The 19,926-nt window shown below is 21.1% G+C and overlaps 1 protein-coding gene across 5 annotated transcripts in view; it reads right to left on the bottom strand.

Annotated features, from left to right (window-relative positions):
- Positions 1 to 19,926, bottom strand: part of LOC127284020 (receptor-type guanylate cyclase gcy-23) — a 34,210-nt gene that overhangs the window by 162 nt on the left and 14,122 nt on the right. For all 5 annotated transcript variants that reach the window (XM_051309287.1, XM_051309288.1, XM_051309289.1 and 2 more), the window contains exons 3-13: positions 13,799 to 13,896; positions 10,894 to 11,046; positions 5,623 to 5,748; positions 4,847 to 5,086; positions 3,676 to 3,804; positions 2,548 to 2,677; positions 2,149 to 2,271; positions 1,862 to 1,951; positions 1,186 to 1,309; positions 530 to 748; positions 88 to 179 (exon numbers count right to left, since the gene is read on the bottom strand). In XM_051309287.1, the coding sequence (XP_051165244.1) occupies positions 88 to 179; positions 530 to 748; positions 1,186 to 1,309; positions 1,862 to 1,951; positions 2,149 to 2,271; positions 2,548 to 2,677; positions 3,676 to 3,804; positions 4,847 to 5,086; positions 5,623 to 5,748; positions 10,894 to 11,046; positions 13,799 to 13,896 (1,524 nt within the window). The remainder of the gene's footprint in view (positions 1 to 87; positions 180 to 529; positions 749 to 1,185; positions 1,310 to 1,861; positions 1,952 to 2,148; positions 2,272 to 2,547; positions 2,678 to 3,675; positions 3,805 to 4,846; positions 5,087 to 5,622; positions 5,749 to 10,893; positions 11,047 to 13,798; positions 13,897 to 19,926) is intronic.

The following is a 19,926-nucleotide window of genomic DNA, read 5'->3' as shown; positions in this document are numbered from 1 at the left end:
TTAATTCAAATAAAAATATTTCAATTTTTTCAAATAAATAATAAATTATCATTGAAAATTATTTTTAATTATAAGATAATTATTTACTTTTACGTCAACAAGTCCTCGATGTTCAATTCTAAATCCACCGACTGCATCCAATGCTTTCTTCATTTCCAAACTGATGTGAATTCTCAGAGCTGAAATTTTTTTTTTTTTTTTTTTTTTTTTTAATCAAAACTTATCTCAAATTCTTTTTCTTTCTGTATGAAAATTTATATTTATAAGAATTTAATTTTAAATGAAGAATTTTAAAGAAAAAAAATTAATTTAGCAAAGAATTTTAGTTAAAAATTTGTATATAATTTGTATAATTAAATTTTGGAAGAGCTTCATTGTATACTAAAAAAAAGTCGTAATTTATTTTAAAATTTTGTAAAAAAAAAAGTCGAACAAAAATAAATAATAAAAGATACGAAAATTAAATTTAATTTCAAATTTACAAAAAGACTGAATAATAATTAAAAATAGTAATTAATTAAAAAATTACCTTCTCCAGTCGATTCCATACGACTCGCGGTATTGACCGTATCACCAAATAAACAATAACGTGGCATTTTTGTCCCAACAATGCCAGCTACAACTGGCCCCGTGTGTACTCCACTTCGAATTTGTAGTCGTTCTCCAGGTCGTTTTGGTACTTGAAATACAGAAGATGCTGCCAATAGATCCAAAGCCATTGTTGCAATTTCCGAAACGTGTTTATCACCTTTAAAAGAATATTCAAATTATTTTCATATAAATTAAATATTGAAAAAAAAATAAAAATCAATTTTAAAAAATTTAACAAAAAATAAATATTATAAATAGATATTTAAATGTATAGATAGGTATTAAAATTCATTTCATTTTTTATTAGAAATATTAATATTCATTTAATTACCAAAGAAAATAATTGTTCAAAGTAATTAAAAAATAAAAAAAAAATTAAAGAACTAAAGAAATAATAAGAAAATGAAGTTAAAATATTTTAAAAGAAAATAATAATTGTTATTGTTAAGTGAAAATTGTTAAAAAATAATTTCATAAATTAATTTTTATAATTTTTTTTTTTTAATTTTATTAATTAATTTTTTTATATTAATTTATATTCTTTTTCATTAAATTATAAATAGAAAAATAGAAAAAAAAGAATTCCTCTCTTACCATTTCTAACTGGTAAGCCTGAAGCGACCATGTACGAATCGCCTATTGTCTCAACTTTGTAAACATCGTAGCACTCAATTCGCGCGTCAAAGAGTTTATAAATTGAGTTGAGAAATGTTACAACCTAGAAAAATGTGTAAAAAGAACCTTGAAGCCTTATATATTTTTAATTAAAACTCATGCTCTAGAAAAAAAAAGAAAAAATAATAATCGTTCTTTTATGAATTCAATTAATTTGACGTTTAAATAAATTTTTAATTAATTTTTAAATATATTTATATATTATTAAATAAGTTTCAATTTTTTTACAATGAAATTAAATCAAAAATTTGAATTTAATTAAAATAATTTTTTCAAAACATTGTTTTGCAAATTCCTAGCATTTTTCTTTTATTGTTAAAATTTGTTTAATTAAATTAAATTGAAATTCGTTAAAATTCATATTAAATATTAATAAATAGGTCACATGCTTGTATAGTAAAAAAAAAATAATGAAAAAGCGAAAAAAAGCCTGTAATATAAAACTTTTGATAAATCTAATCAAATTCAGGTGCGTGTCTTCTTTCAAAAAGAATTCATGCCGTTTTTCTTGACACATAGGTATATACTCAAATTACCAGAGTCTTTTTTTTTTATCTCTCTCTCTCTCTATATATATATATAAAATACAACATACCTCGAGAGGTGTATTTTCTGCAGCAATTTCCGTAAAACCAACTATGTCACTGAAATATACAGTAACAGCTTCGTAATACTCGGCAGGTACCTGTAAATTAAATTGTCTTAATTTTCAATTAATTTCAGCTAATATAATACTACGATAATAATTAATTTCAAGATGACCTGCAAATATCATATTGAAAATAGACAAATAAAATTTATTTAAATGAATAAAATAAAAAAATAAAAATTTATAAGCTTTTGCTTCCTTTTCTTTGAAATTAAATTTCATGTAATATATACCTGTTGAGTTTGCTTTAATTGTTGAGCAACACTTGGTGGTAACATTTGAAATAAAAGTGTATCACTCTTTCTTTTTTCGCGTTTTAATTCACGTGCTTTTTGCGCCAAATTTGCAGCATACATCTGTTTAAAAAAAGAAAAATATTTTTAGCCGTTTATTTAATTAAAAAAAAATATATATATATATATATTCGCGATTAAATTATTAAATTCTGTAAGAAATAAAATAATATTTAAAAAAAAAGAAATAAAAAAATGCGCATATACGGAAATAAATTAATATATATATATGCAATTTTTGACAATAACAATAAAGTAATTATAAATAAAAAGAAAAATTGAAAAAAAAATTCGTTACTTTAAATTTAAAAAAATTAATTTTATAATTAAAAGTATTACCTGAATGGTGCCAACAGCATTTCGCATTAAAAATATAATAATTGGTGAAACTACTAAAACCAGGACCACTATTGCGATTCCAGCCACTTCACTGCTGCTTGCATCTTTCAGATTCGAATTAACGTACTCTCTGTTATTTCAAAAAATAATTTTAATATAATTAAATATTTCAGTGAAATATAATTAATATAAATTGTATATATCAAATTATTATACAAATTTATTTATATATATGTATATATATTAATATAAATATTTCTCTATATATTTTTTACTCTTCTCATTCATTATCCAGATTCAGTAGTAAAAGTCAGCTATGTAGTCAGACAATGTTTTAAATTCTTAAATTATTTGTAATTAAAGAAAGATAATTTGTAATTTCTAAATATGATGTTGTGGATAAAAGTTATAATTTAATTAAAACATATAAATTTTCTACACTCTAATAATTTTTTTATCACTACCAAAAAAAAAAAAAATCAATTTTAGTCAGACGATATCAATTCTTAAAATTTTAATATCACAGTAGCTAACGTCGGGTTTAGGCAGACAATATTTTTTTCAATTTTTATAAATTTATTAACAGTATAATAAAAGGACAATAAAAAATTAAAATCTTACCAATACGATGTTTACAAACAAAAAAATATTTTTAAAAAACCATTTTGCATTTTTTCTGAATTTATATATTATAAATTGACATTTTTATATCAAAAAAAGGAGAAAAATATTTTCTATTATGGTTTTTTTTTTTTAAATAAAACTTTTTACCAATAATATATCGCAATAATTTTTTTTTTTAAACTAATAAAATGAATTTTAATTTCATATACATAATTAACTAATTAAAAAAATTGAGTCTATGTGTTTATTAAAAATATTCTTTAAATTTTTATTCTTTTAAAAATAATTGTATTAAACTGAAAACAATATATATATATATATATATATATATATATATATATATACTGAGAAGGGTGGTCTCCAATTTTCATCCTTCATCCCTGCAGGGTGCATATATAGGAAATTTGTGGTCTATGTTTTTGAAATAATTAACCCTACCTACCCCCCCCCCCCAACCCTTCCTTCTAACAAGTCTGAACTTTCAAAGTGAGCCAAAGCATATACCTTATCATACGTCGTAGTTCTCTCTGAAGTTTACGAAGTTCGTCAATATATGTAGCCATCGAATCAAAATAATCGATGGCGTCATTTACACTCGGCTCTCGTTTTCGATTTTTCAGTATCTCCTCACGTCTGCAAAAAAAAATCCAAATTATTAATTTTTTTACGTCATTAAACCCCCCCCCCCAAAAAAAAATGTCAATAAAATAAATAGTAAAAATTGTGAAAAAGTATAATTATGTAAAATTTTTCGATTATAAATTCGAAAATGGTCAAAAATTAATATTTTCTCTTACTGACTATTTTTTTTTTAGGAATTTAATGACACAAAATAAAATATTACAAATTTCTACGATCATTTAAATTTAAGAGGTGAAAATAATAAGGTAATGTCTTGCTTTTTAAAAATAAATATTATTAGTTTAAAAAATTTTAATAATTCAAGATTTTGTTACAAAAATTCAAGGAATTGCAAGAATTTTCAAGGTCAAAAAAACAAAAATTCAAAGGATTTCAAGGTCCGCTGGACCGGAAATTGCAAAAAAAAAAATTTTTAAATTCCCTGACTTTTTTACTAAAAATTTAAATTCCGTTGACTTTTACATTTTTCCCCTGAATGTTAGATACCCTGAATTAAATATAATTGTTAAAAATTTAATTATTTTTTAAATTACAAATTTTTAAAAATCTTTATTTTTGATATACAAAAAAAAGGAAATAATCTCTTTAGAAGCTTAGAAAAATAATTGTTATAAAAAATTTGATTTTTTTAAAAATATAAATGGTTTTCTCTCTTATAATTTCTCTGATTTCATTTATATATAAATATATATATATATATATAAAAGATGAAAAGATATATAATGAATTGAATTGAAAGCGCATTCATTACGTTGCTTAAGTCCACAACGTTTATGACCGACGATTATAAGAAATTATTTTTTAAAAGGGAAAATTATGGAATTTTTTCTCAAAAAAAAAAAAAAAATGTTTTTTATAATTTTTTTTATCAATAAATTAAAAAATATCTTTGAGACAAAAATTCCTGTAATTTTTCATATTTTTATATTTTCATATTTAAAATATTCATTTATTATTATTACTTGAAAAAATTTGAAAATCGTCTATTTATCAAAAAATTGAATTTTATTCGAGAAAACGATTGTAAACGTGCCTTGATTTAATAAGTCCATAATTATCCATAGTACGAGTGAGATTACTGTAAAATTGTTTGAGGCCTGGCACGTAGGTGAGAGATCCGTTAAGAAGATCTCGTCCAATTGAATCGTGGCGTACGTAGCTGACATAATTTTCACCCACAAGGATTCCTCGGCCAAAGTAATTGATTCCGTAAACCGAGGCTATGCCAAGGCTTTCGATGCTTCGTAACAAATTTTTGAACGCAATAAGATATCTAAAATCAAAAAAAAAATTTATATTATTTTTGTTTTTCTTTTTAATTCAGATAAATTCAATTACAAAATTTTCTATAAAAAGAAAATTTATTTTATTGTTTGAATAAAAAAAAAGAATGAGAAAATTTTGCAAAAAGTTGGTGAAAATATATAATTAAATAAAAAAAGGATAAATTAATAAAAAAAAAAAAATCCTTTCTTATTTTACTCTCAAATCTTTTGAATTTAATGATTTCCTCTAATCGAAGAGGTAAGAGACTTTTTCAATTATTAATAGATCATTTTCTCTGACGTGCTCGGGACTTTTTTTTTTGTTCAATTTCTTCCAGCTTATATACTAGACATTGTAACCTTTTGAGCGTAAGTATTCACAGATGAATGGTCACTTGACTCGCTCATCTTCATAGTCTTTTTTTTTCTCCCTTGAGTATAAATCAATCTTGTATTTTAAAATTCAATTTCGAAAAAGTGGAATTTTATCAGAATATTCATTTAAGATATAATATATATTTTTATTTTAAATGAAAAATATTACCTCCATACACCACTATTATCAGTCTCTTTAATTTGATTAGTTAAATGATCTAGCATTGCTGCGTTTACACTCGTATACCAAGTCATCACTTCTGTTATGCTTTTCTCCTCGGAACTGATTCTCTTTCTGAAACGAATTAAATAATTTTTTTATTATTTTAAAAGATGAGAGATATTATTTCAAAATTTTGAAATTTAAATGACTTTTTGTAATTTCTAGTTTATTTATTTATATTTTATTTAAGTTTGACGTTAAATAATATTTTGTCTAAAAAAATTGAAAGAAAAATTCTGAGGAATAAAATTAACATAATTTTTCTCATGATTATTTAAAAAAAAAAAAACTATCTATTGTTAAATTTCGATTAACTTTTTGTTTTTGACACGACGGTATAGGAGCGAATAATTATTCCATAAAAATTATTTTTCACATAAATTTTTATTTTACAAAATATCATTTAATAACAGAATTTTTTTTAAACGAATGTTTACTCAACAAAATTTTCAAAGAACCGAATTTTTATATTAAAAAATTTCTCTTTACCCAACTGTTTTTTTTTTGTTGAAAAGAATTTTAATTTAATCTATTTTTAATTTATTAGAATTCTCATTCAGTAGAATTTTAAGTAATTCGAATTTTTGAATTCTAAAACTTGAAATCGGAAGCTTATAGAAAATATTTAGTCTTTTAAAACAACAGATTTTAATTAAAAATCTTAATCCAAAATTCAATTATTTTTAAAATTTGTATATCTAAAATTCTTTGCTAAATTAATAATTTCATATCCAATTATTCAAAAATTCAATTAAATAAAACATTTTTTAATTAAAAATTCTCTAAAATTCAATTACTGTTTAAAACTTTGTTAATAATTTTCAGCAATTATTTTAATTTACAAAAATTTTAATTCAAAAACTCCTAAAATTCAATTCTTAAAAATTTTGATTCAAATTTTTTGTTGAAATAATTATTTCTAATAACTTTAATTAAGATCTTGACATTTCATTAATTTTAAACATTTTTCAATTCAAAATACTACAAAATTCAATTATTGTCTGAATTTCGGTAAAATTAGAATTATTTCTAAAAAAAAACGTTTGGGTAAAGAGAAATTTTGTAAAATGAAAATTCTGTCAAAAAAAATTTGCCAAATTAAAAATTCTATTGAGTAAAAAATCGTTTAAAAAGAAATTATGTTAAATGCTATTTTGAAAAATGAAAATTCGTGTTAAAAAATAATTATACAAAGCATTAGTTAACGCGGCCAATAATAGATCATGGCGAGCTTTTAGAAAATCAAAAAAATTCGCTAAAATTTAAAATTCTTGAATTTTGTCATTTTTAAAATTAATTTTTTGAAAAAAGTAGCATTTAGTGGCTTTTGGCCAAAATTAGTAGTAAAAAAGTAGCTTTGTTGGAAAAAAATAGCGAAAAAGTAAAAAAAAAATGTGTCACTTGGAAGCCTTAAATTGTGATAAATGATATTTTGTTATTGAATTTTTGTTATTCTACTAAAATGAGTTTTGGATAAAAAATTTTTTTTTAGAAAAATTCTATATTAAAAAAAAACCTAATTACAAAATGATATGAAACGGCGACCAAAAATTTATTATATATTTTATTCTTATATGATATAACTTGGTGCGACGACAATATAAGCGCATGACGAAAATTAATAACGTAACAACCAATCATAGAGAAGGGTTGATTTTTCTAAAAATATATGTCAGATGCTCCGAATGTGCAATCATGTATAACACCCCTCCGAACTTAAAAATGTGTCTGTAATATTCACTTGTATATATATATACAAAGATTATATACAACGAATACATTGATTATATAAATGCTCTTGGTCTACTCGAAAGTATCATCACTATAGAGAGTAATTCTTTGAACGAGTTTATTACGCCCCGTTGTGTATACATGAAACGATCAATTTTCGACAAATTTACGTTTTTAAAAACACATTAAATATCCCCACGAGATTTTTTTAAAACACTAATCAAATATAACATCTTCGCTCAATATAATATAATTTTAGTTAATTAACAAATAAAAATTTATTGGAAGTGTAAAATTATTCATTAATTAAATTTTATTTTTTTGATATAATTTTTTTTTGTTTAAAAATAAATTCTCTTAAATGATAATTCGAAAAAGAAAAATTTATTTAAAAAATAAAATGATATCTAATAAAATTCTTGGAGATGAAAATTGTAACTAATTATTTTTATGGGAATAATTATGCTCCCCTTCTTAACATTTATATTCATTTTCCCAAATATTTTTAAAATTAAATTTGTAAATATTTAAGTAAGAGAAAATGCGTCATTTTTTATTATTTTTTCTTTTCACAAAAAAAAAAAAAAAAAAAAAAAAACGGTGATTTTTAATAATTATATTATATAATAATAAAATGCTTGGTCTGTCCTTCTGTCCTAACTTGAAGTTGGCCTTTTCTGATTTCACGTGTTTTTTTGAATAGTAATAAGTAATCTTATGACGTGTCAAATTTTGACAATTATTCTTTTTCTCATTTTTGCCAAAGTTGTATAATTGTGTTTCCAAATTTCGGAATAAGTTTCTTTAAAATTCCAAATTCAAAAATTCAATTCACGAAGCTGAAGTACACGCAACGTTTACCAACGAAATTTTTTTTAAAGTTGTATATTGATTCAAAAATTGTATACAAATACAAAAAATTTATGATGAGAAAAAAGATGCGCCAGGAAATTTCGTACAAGATAGTAATTTGAAAAAAATTTATTTTTAAAAATTAATTTTTAAGGTACCAGGGGCCAACGAATACCTATTAAATATTAATTATAAAAACACAGGCCTCGAATCAACTTAACAACACCAAAAGTCGTTTTAGACGATTTATATTCCAAAAAAAAGTGGATTTGTTTTTTATTTTAACAAAAATATTTTACAGATTATTAAATAAAAATTTTTTTTTAAATAATAATCCTTTTCGAAGGGTTAAAGTTGAAATTTTTAGAAATAATTAAATTTCAAAAGATATTGTTAATTTTCAAACAATTATTAAATTTTACAAAACTAAAAATAATTTATTAAACAATTTTTGGAAAATATTTTTTAAATTTAATTGAATTTTCAAAGATTTAAAATTGAGATTTTTGAAATTAATTGAAACTTTCAGTGATTTTTAATTAAAATTTTAGATGATTTCACTAAAAATTTATTAGAAAATGCGGACAAAATACAATAATTTGAAAATCACTTTTAATTGAAAAATGGTTTCATATAGTTGAATTTTGAAAGAATATTATTAAAATAGTTAAAAATAATTGAATTTCCTTACAGTTATAATTGACATTATTAAATTTCAAAAAAAAAAATTTTCGATGGAAAATTTTAAAAATGATTAAATTTTAGATGCTTTTAATTCAAATTATTGAAAATTCAATTAATTATGAATTCAAATTTTTTAGAATAATTAAATTTTATTTGATTTTAAATTTGGAAAATAATTGAATTTCAGTTCATTTTGAATTGGAAATTTTGGGAAATAATTGAATTTTAATTGAAATTTTGGACAATAATTTAATTTAAGTTCATTTTTGATTGAAAATTTGGATAATTAATTTTGAATAGAAATTTTAGAAAATAATTGAATTTTCTTTCATTTTAAATTGAAAACTTGGTAAATAATTAAATTTTAAATTGAAAATTTTAGATAATTATTGAATTTTAATTGATTTTGAATTAAAATTTAGAGTAATAATTGAATTGAAATTTTTAAAAAATAATTCAATTTTATTGTGATATTTTTTTTTAAATAATAAACAATTGTTAAATTTCATAAAAATTTTAATTAAAAAATAATTTTGATATAATTGAATTTGTGATGTATTTAATTAAAATTATTAAAAATAATTAATTTAGTGAAGAATTATTTTAGTTCAAAATTTGTTAAATAATTGAATTGAAGAAGATTTGAAGAAGATCTACATTTTATACTAGAAAAATGTATTTTATTTACATTTTTTTTCAAATGTAAAAAAAATGTCGCATTTTATTAAAATAAGTCGATAAAAGTCGTATTTTTGAAAAAAGTCAGAAAAAGTCGTATAATCCGAGGCCTGTAAACATATAATTTTCATTATTATCATTTAATATGTAATAATATTCTAATAAATTAAATTATTATTGATAATATTAATCTTTAATTTCTTTATAATAAACAATCAAATACTCAATTTGGCGCGCTTGCGCGCGTTTAATTTTGCTAGTTGTTTACTAATTTAATTAGTCACGGATAATTAAGTATCGAACTTTTGGGTGAGTTGCACGTAAGATGAAGAGAGAGGCCTCAATATAGTGATGTAACGGATTTATAGTCAGACCGAATGACTCTAGTAGTTCTGGTCAGCGTGTCGTAATTTTGTAACTAAAACCTGCTAAAAGTTATAAACAATTAAAATTTTTAGTTGTTTTAAATTAAAAAAAAAAAAAATTCTCGAGATCCAGCTGACAAAAAAAACCAAATTTTTATTATTAAATTTGTCAATTAGATCTCTCGAGAAAATTTTTTTTTTTTTATCGAACACAGCTAAAAATTGCAAATTGTCTGTAACTTTAACAGCAAATTTTTTGATCTATTTTCGGAAACTTATTTTGATCACAGTAAAAGTAAAAAAAAAAAAAAAAGATTTACCATTGAAAATGAATTACTTTTTAAAAGTTTTAAGTGATCCATTTGGAGAATTCTGACCCATATATTTTATTTATAATAATATTTAAAAATAAATATTTAAATGTCGATTTCGACACGTATATATAAACGTTTTTGTTTAAAATGTCATTGTATCAATTTTCAAAAATATATTAAATTTTTTTTTTCTAAATTGAACTTTCATGTTCCTTTGATATGTGCGTATTTTTTTGTTTTTTTTTTTGTTTGTTAATTTTCAAAGCTTGTTGGACTTTTATTTCATCAATTTTCCGTTTTTGCTCTTGCAAATTCAGGCATTTAATTGAAATTTTAAAGCGTTTTCTCTCTCTCTCTCTCTCTCTCTCTCTCTCTCTCTCTCTCTCTCTCTCTCTCTCTCTCTCTCTCTCTCTCTCTCTCTCTCTCTCTACTCTTTTAATATATCAATAAAACCACAATACCATATATGATAAAAGAATTCAATATTTTACAAAAATGTAAATATTTACTTTATAATAAAATTTTTCTATACTCTCTTGTGTATATTTTACAAGGGAAAAATAAATGAAAAATTTGTTATTTTTCAAAATTACCTGAAATCATTGAGTTGCTCTAGAAATGCTTCTCTCGTAACAACATCATAGGTTGCAGTTTTGCTTTCATCACTTGGTACAGAAACCAATGGCCATGTTGTCATGTTGTAAAGTGTCTCGTCAGTTTTTAAAAAACGTTGCGTTAAATTGGACCTGGAAAATTTGAAATAAATTTAAAGTAAATATTTTTCTCTAAATTATTATTTTAAATTATTAATAATTTTAATTTTACTTTTAAGAATTTTCAGTTTATGCATTTTTATATTTAATTTAGCCGTTTTTAAAAAATACAATTTAATAAAAATCAAATTAAAATTTTTATTTTTACTCTGAAATATTATTATCACTTTAATAATAGTGAATTAAATTTGAATTTTTTGCAAAGAAAAGCAAAAAAAAAAAAAAAAAAAGCAATTTAAATCTTTCTTTGTAAATTTAATTTAGTCGTTTTAAAAAATTCATTTCAAAATAAATCAAATTAAAAAATTTTATTCCTATTTTGATATATTATTACTGTTATCATTTATTAATAAAATAGAGTAAATTAAATTCGAATTTTTTGCCAAAAAAAAGCACTTTAAATCTTCCTTTGTAAAATATTTGAATTTTTAAATTTAATTTAACCGTTTTAAAAATACAATTTAAAAAGAATCAAATTAAAAAACTTTATTCCTAATCTGAAATTTTATTATTTTTATTTTAATAATTTGGTAAATTAATTTTCAATTTTTTTGCAAATAAAAAAAAAATGTTTTTGTTTTACTATAGAAAAGAAGAAGTAAAAAAATGAAGATAAAGAAGAAGGAGGAAAAAAAAGAAGCCTTCCAGAGTTAATGAAGACACATTTCTTATCATGAATCCACAGGTAGATATTTACATTGTAGCAAGACGTTGGTATTGATTTTATAGTGTGTCCACGTGGAGAGACTGGGTCGATATAAGTATATAACACATCAGTGATCGTCTTCGTTGGGTGACCTTATATATTTTAGATGAAAAAGGATGAAGACGTTCTAAAGATGTGTATATATCTCAATCCATATGCAATAGAACATATGTGTGAAAATCCTTTACAAAGGATCAAAAAACTTGGATGATAAAGCTCATATCAAAAATAAGCCACTCAATATATTATATATATTTTATACGCTTTTCATGACAAGAAAAGAAAATTTTTTTTTTTTAAAATATATTATTTATTTTATTTTTTATATTAAACAAAATTACACTTTTTTTTTTAATTTGAGAATAAAAATTATATAATTTTAAATTTACGTAATATCAATTTAATCAGGCAAAGCATTATGAAAAAAAGGAGAGGAAATCTTTAACTGAATGAATCAGAGTTACTTCGAGGTCAATTCAATAATGAGTAATACTTCCAACTAAACGGATTTGAAAACTTGAGAGGCCAAGGGAAAATGTATATTTATATGGATGAAAATTTAAAAAAAAATATAAATTTTTGATTTCAATCTAGCAAAATTAATGGTGTTTAGGGGTGTCAATTTTTTTCTGACATTATTTAGGACCAAGAATTATTAAATATATTGTTAAAATTTTCAACAAAAAAAAATTAGTTTTTACCATTTTTGAAAAATAATAGGAATTATGAGAAAAATTGAAATTTTTTGCAAAAATTACGAATTTTATTTGGTAAAAATTATTAATTTTTTTGATTTTTAATGTTTTAAATTATAAACTTTAATTTTAAATACTAAATATTTTCAGGAAGAAAATTGATACCTTCTAAATAATATTAAGTTCGTTGGATTGAAATTTCGCCGATTACTTTATTTAAAAATTAACAAATTTGATCGAAACAAAGATTAATTTGAAAAAATTTATTTTATTGAAAGAATCGATTACTTGTCAATTATCAAATTAAATAATTACTTGAACCAAATAATTTTCATTTAAATCAATTAAACTGTATTTGTTTCAAATATACAGAAATTATTGATTCAAATACAGTTTATTTAATTCAAATAAAAATTATTTAATTTAAGTAAATATTTACTTGATAATTAACGAGTAACCGATTAAATCAAATACATTTTTTTTTTTCAATATACGAAAAAAATTTTTTTTGGAATCAAATATACAATTTTTTTGTACACAATTTTTTCGTATATTTCAAACAAAATGAAATCAAAGAAATATTTATTTGCTCTAAATAAATGGATTTATTTAAATAAATTTTGCAATTGAAGAAAAAAATTGGAATGAACCAAGTAAACTCTATTGATTGATGCAAGCAAAATTTGATTGTTTCGAACAAATTTTTTTCTGAGTGTTTATAGTGAAAAAAAGAAAAGAATGTTTATCATTTGGAAAAGTTAATTGATGTCAATGACCTTTGATGTTGGGATAGTCTTTAGTAAAAATTTTTGTATAAGAAAAAAAAAGCTTCTTATTAGATTTCTCAAGGGGACGTTGTTGTTTTTAAGGGTAACCTTCTCAAGTTACATGATAAGATCTTTTAATTGAAGCAATCACACCTACATAAAAGTTTCTTTATAAGCTTTTGTTTTTGTCCTTTTTCTTTTTTTTCTCTTTTTTCTATTGGCACACACCATTGACGCTTCAGTTTCTAAATAAAAGTTGCAGCATTCCATCTATTTTCATTTACGGAAGCAGTAGGTTATACGAACTCCCTTCTAATTGATCGTTTACTATATACGTATATATATATATATATATATATATCGAGATTGAAACGCGATAGTGGAAAAAATAATGAGACAAGATGTATCATCTGGACGAATGTAATATAGTTATATATATAGCGACTATACTATATAAAATGTTGACTCTAATAAAATACGATTCCCTCTAAAATATTTACAGACATACGGATTTCTCTGTTATAGTCCGAAATAATAATACAACATTATTTTTATACCTCAAGGTACTTCCATTTGTGTAAATGTAGAATGCCACTTCTGATCTTTCTTGTTGCATTCTTGTCACCACTTTACCCAAATCTGTTGCTATTGTCACCTGTAAAAAATTAATAGTACATTAATTTATTTCAAAAATTAAAAATGCGATTAATTGTTCAAAAACAAATTTTTTTTTTATTTTTTTTTAATTTGACAATTTTATATATACAATACAGAAAAGAATATTTACTTAAAACAGCGAAATATTTCACTAGAATAGTAAAAATTAATTAAATAGTCAAAGTAAATTTTAATTAAATCTTTCACTATTCTAGTGAAACTTTTCAATGTCTAAATAAAAATTCTGCGAAATTGATAATTGGTTAAAATAGAAATATTGTAAAATTAAAATTCTTTATAATTTCTTTTTTGCAAAATTAGGATTTTTTTTTAAAATTACTATTCTGTAAAAATAATATTATCTAGAATTTTATTTTCTATACAGAATGCAAAAAGATTGAATTTTTAGAAATTCGAATTATTAAAAATGTTCGAATCACCAAAAAAAAAAATGAATATCCAAAAATTCGAATTCTCCAAAAATGGAATTTCTAAAAATTCAAATTATCAAAAGATAAAAAATTATTGTAAATTCGAATGTCTAGTTGATTGAATTTTATTTATTTATTTATTTATTGAAAATATATTATTTTAAAATATTTAGATTACAAAAAGATCCGAATATTTAAAAATTCGAATTACAAAAAGATCAAATTTCCCAAAAATCGAATTTCTAAAAGTTCGCATTATCAAAGGATCAAATTTCTAAAAGTACAAATTATCAAAAGATTGAGTTTTCAAATGTTCGAATTATTAAAAATTTGAAAATTACAAAAATTACAAAAAAAAAATCTTTTTAAAATTAAAATATACATGTATTAAATAATAAATAAATAATAAATAAATAAATAAATTAAATAAATAAATCAAAAATATAATATTATTTCAAAATAAATAATTATCAATTATAAAAAAAAAATGATATTAAACTTTATATAATAAATATTATTCTAAAACTGTGATAATCAGAGTATATTGAAGTATTGAATTTATTTTTTTTTATTAAACTAATGTATTCTGATAACATTGTCCTTGAGTTATTCATAATACTAATTAAACAATGAGACAATTTCTGTTAATTAACACTGACCATCGATGTATGAAAATTTTTTTCTTTTTTCGCGCATTTCGTGAGTTATCGCAATAAAAAAACATTTCTGTCTTCTTTATAGTTTCATTTAATTATTTTTCTTCAAAAAAAAAAAAAAATATATATATATATATATAATAAACAACATTTAAAAAATATTTAAAAAAAAAGTTTATTTCGTTACATTTTAATTCGAAAATTTTTGCTTATGATAAATTTTTAATTTTTTGGGCTCTACGAAAAGAGGAGAAAAAAAATGTATTTTTGTATTAAAAAAATATATTAAAAAATCGCAAAATACGCTAATTGAAAAAGATACGTGTTTTCTACATCTTAATTAAGAAATTAATTTCTATCAATCTCTTTTGACATAATAATAATAATTAATATTATCTTTTTCACCAGCTATTTTTAAATAGGAATTATCTTGTCGAGAATATAATATATAAGGATTATTTGTGCACTGGCATTTGAATAAGAATTATATATTGTCCACCTAACTTCAGTGGGTATTGTTTTGCCCGGAACTTTGAATTGTATTGCAGGGAAATTTCAATAAGAATTATCTTTGCTTTTCTATTTTAATAAGGATTTTATAAACGAGAATGACATCGATGTAATAAATTATTATAAATAATACACAGGAAATGGTTATTTATTAAAAAAAAAAAATAATAATAATAAATATTTCAATGAAAGATAATTGCGTAAAATAAGAGAATTATTCTTTGTAGAGAAAAAAAACAGTATATATAAGATTTTCGGATAATATCTTACGAATTAAAAAAATGAAAAAATAATAAATTTATTTAGGTCAAAAATTTTTCTAATCAAAGTTATTTGCATATATAGAATGTGAAATAATTGAGGAAAACTCCTGTTCTCGTCACGTTGTCAAATCGATCGACATGATCCTAGCACAAATTATTGATATTTTATGGTATTGAAACTACATTCCCACTGTGGTCATAAATTCCAGGAAACTCTCAATAAATACCGAATGGTTTTTAGATTTACCTTCATCACTTATATATATAGGTATATTTACATAGCAATAACAAATATTGTTTGAAAGCAACACGAGCATCTTTTGGTTATATTTTATGTTAATTGAAAAAAACCTTTTACATAATAGACTAAATTTTTTCATAACTGATATGGGCACAAATTAGCATTTGATAGATTTTTTTTTTTAAAATTTTTATTCAATATAATTTTATTGCTACTCAATTTTTATTTTACAGAATTTCTCTTAATTTTTTAATATTAAACTAGCAAAATTAAACGCGCGCCAAATTGAGTATTTGATTGTTTATTATAAAGAAATTAAAGATTAATATTATTAATAATAATTTAATTTATTAGAATATTATTACATATTAAATGATAATAATGAAAATTATATGTTTACAGGCCTCGGATTATACGACTTTTTCTGACTTTTTTCAAAAATACGACTTTTATCGACTTATTTTAATAAAATGCGACATTTTTTTTACATTTGAAAAAAAATGTAAATAAAATACATTTTTCTAGTATAAAATGTAGATCTTCTTCAAATCTTCTTCAATTCAATTATTTAACAAATTTTGAACTAAAATGATTCTTAACTAAATTAATTATTTTTAATAATTTTAATGAAATACATCACAAATTCAATTATATCAAAATTATTTTTTAATTAAAATTTTTATGAAATTTAACAATTGTTTATTATTTAAAAAAAAATATCACAATAAAATTGAATTATTTTTTAAAAATTTTAATTCAAAATAAACTAAAATTCAATTATTACTCGAAATTTTAATTCAAAATCAATTAAAATTCAATAATTATCTAAAATTTTCAATTTAAAATTTAATTATTTAACAAGTTTTCAATTTAAAATGAAATAAAATTCAATTATTTTCTAAAATTTCTATTCAAAATTAATTATCCAAATTTTCAATCAAAAATGAAATTAAATTAAACTATTATCCAAAATTTCAATTAAAATTCAATTATTTTCAAAAATTTTCAATTAAAAATGAACTGAAATTCAATTATTTTCCAAATTTAAAATCAAATAAAATTTTGATTATTCTCAAAAATTTGAATTCAAAATTAATTGAATTTTCAATAATTTGAATTTAAAAGCATCTAAAATTTAATTATTTCTAAAATTTTCTATCGAAAATTTTTTTTTTTGAAATTTAATAATTTCAATTATAACTCTAAGGAAATTTAATTATTTTTAACTATTTTAATAATATTCTTTGAAATTTCAACTATCTAAAACCATTTTTCAATTAGAAATGATTTTTTAATTATTTTATTTTGTCCGTATTTTCTAATAAATTTTTAGTGAAATCATCTAAAATTTTAATTAAAAATCACTTAAAGTTTCAATTAATTTCAAAAATCTCAATTTTAAATCTTTGAAAATTCAATTAAATTTAAAAAATATTCTCCAAAAATTGTTTAATAAATTATTTTTAGTTCTGTAAAATTTAATAATTGCTTGAAAATTAACAATATCTTTTGAAATTTAATTATTTCTAAAAATTTCAACTTTAACCCTTCGAAAAAGATTATTATTAAAAAAAAAAATTTCATTTAATAATCTGTAAAATATTTTTGTTAAAATAAAAAACAAATCCACTTTTTTGGAATATAAATCGACTAAAAAGACTTTTTGTGTCTTTAAGTTGATTCGAGGCCTGTGTTTTTATAATTAATATTTAATAGGTATTCGTTGGTCCCTGGTACATTAAAAATAAATTTTTTTCAAATTACTATCTTGTACGAAATTTCCTGGCGCATCTTTTTTCTCATCATAAATTTTTTGTATTTGTATACAATTTTTGAATCAATATACAACTTTAAAAAAAATTTCGTTGGTAAACGTTGTGTACTTCAGCTTCGTCAATTGAATTTTTGAATTTGGAACTTTAAAGAAACTTATTCCGAAATTTGGAAACACAATTATACAACTTTGGCAAAAATGAGAAAAATAATTGTCAAAATTTGACACGTCATAAGATTACTTATTACTATTCAAAAAAACACGTGAAATCAGAAAAGGCCAACTTCAAGTTAGGACATAAGGACAGACCAAGCATTTTATTATTATATAATTAGCAGAATTCTCAATCAAGTTAATTTTAAGGTATTCGAATTTCTAAATACCAGAATTTCTAATTCACCGAAACTTCATTTGAATTTTTATTTACACGACTAAAAAAAATATTTGATAATAAAATATTTAAAAAAATAAAAAATATATATTTGAAAAAACGCCAAATTTCCATTTGTCCAAAATTTTAAATAACCGAAAAACAAACGACAGAAAGATTTCGGTGCGAATTTAAAAAAAATTATCGATTGTTTCTCGGCTATTTGCAATTTTGAAAAAAATAGAAATTCGTCGTTTTAAAAATTCTATCAAATAAAAATATTTGTGCAAATAAAAAATTTGCACAAATAAATAATTGTTGAATTTGAAATTCTGTCATTTAAAAAATCTGAATCCCATAAAATTTTGTTGAATGAGAATTCAACTAAATTAATATTCAACATTAAATTATAATTTTTTAAACAAAAAGTTGGAAAAGAAAAATTTTGTCAAATAAAAATTTGTTTAAAAAGAAATTCTGCACTCAGAGAAAAGAAATATTTGTCTCAACTGTCAAATAAATTTTAATTTAAGATAAATAAAAATTTTACTCGCGCTAAAATAAAATTTTATTTTTTGCTAAATAAATTTTTTTTTTATTATGAAATAAATAAAAAATTATTAGGCTTTTGAGACAAATATATTTTTATTTCCTTCAAATGAATTTTGTCTCAAACAAACGTCAATAAAATATTTCTATGATTGTGTCAAATGCTAATAAGAAAATTGAAAATTCTTTTAAAAAATAATTATATTATTCAATAAAATTCTTTGAAATGTTCTAATTATTGCAAATATTTATGTGCCCAAAATGATTGCAAATAATGTAATAATTATAATTTTATTCTTTTTCATTTTTGAAATTTAAATTTCTTGAAAAAAAAAAAAAAAATAAAAAGAAATCTCTCGTTGATAATAATTTTTTCATTGAAAATAATATATGCATATAATATAATATCGATCATAAATTTTGTTTGTTTCCTTGGGAGAGATAAACATGAAGGACTTTTTACTACAAGAGAGACGAGAAATAAAATTCCCTTATTATACAAGATTATAAAAAAAAAAAAATGGGTTGAAATTCATTTTTCGTTATAAAATAGAGGACAAATTTTACAGGAAAAATAATATCCTCCATTGTAAAGCATAATATAAGGGAATGTTTTAAAGAAATCTGAGGATAATGGATAGAAAAAAATATATCTAATATGTATCTGTTAGGAGAGTTATATAGCGAAGAGAAGATTGAAAGAATAGTTACTTATTTTTATATAATATGCACCAGCTGAATAAAAATATCCTAATTTAATTTTTTTTTTAAATATCCCAATAGAAATTTGTTTCTGTTTATATTTATCATTATATTCAATTAATATTTTAAATTAAAATCGCCTTTTTTTCAATGATTTATCTGATTTTCCATTACTTCACTGGATTTAAATTTTGAACAAAAAAAAATCTTTTTTACTCCTGATATAAAGCCACAAAAAATTAATTAATTAATATTAATTAATTTACCAAAATTAATTTTTATGTCGAATTCCAAATTTTTGCCAATAATTTTAATTCCATATCGATTATTTATTCTTAAAGAAAGAAATAAATAAATCTGTAATCATTGACGCATTCAGTTCATAAAATACTTATGAATTTACAAATATAGATAATCATTGTTATTTTTTTTAGTGCAAAATAATTTTTCTATTCCATGCAAATTTTTGTATAGACAATCCTCACAAATTATTTTTCAATAAGTTATTCGATGTAGGTCTTTTTTTATTGAT

This window comes from Leptopilina boulardi, unplaced genomic scaffold (assembly GCF_019393585.1).
Source record: "Leptopilina boulardi isolate dan_hultmark-lab unplaced genomic scaffold, ZJU_Lbou_2.1 LbouV2_316, whole genome shotgun sequence".
In the NCBI taxonomy this organism is placed as follows: domain Eukaryota; kingdom Metazoa; phylum Arthropoda; class Insecta; order Hymenoptera; family Figitidae; genus Leptopilina; species Leptopilina boulardi.
This window is presented reverse-complemented; position numbering and strand designations above follow the sequence as displayed.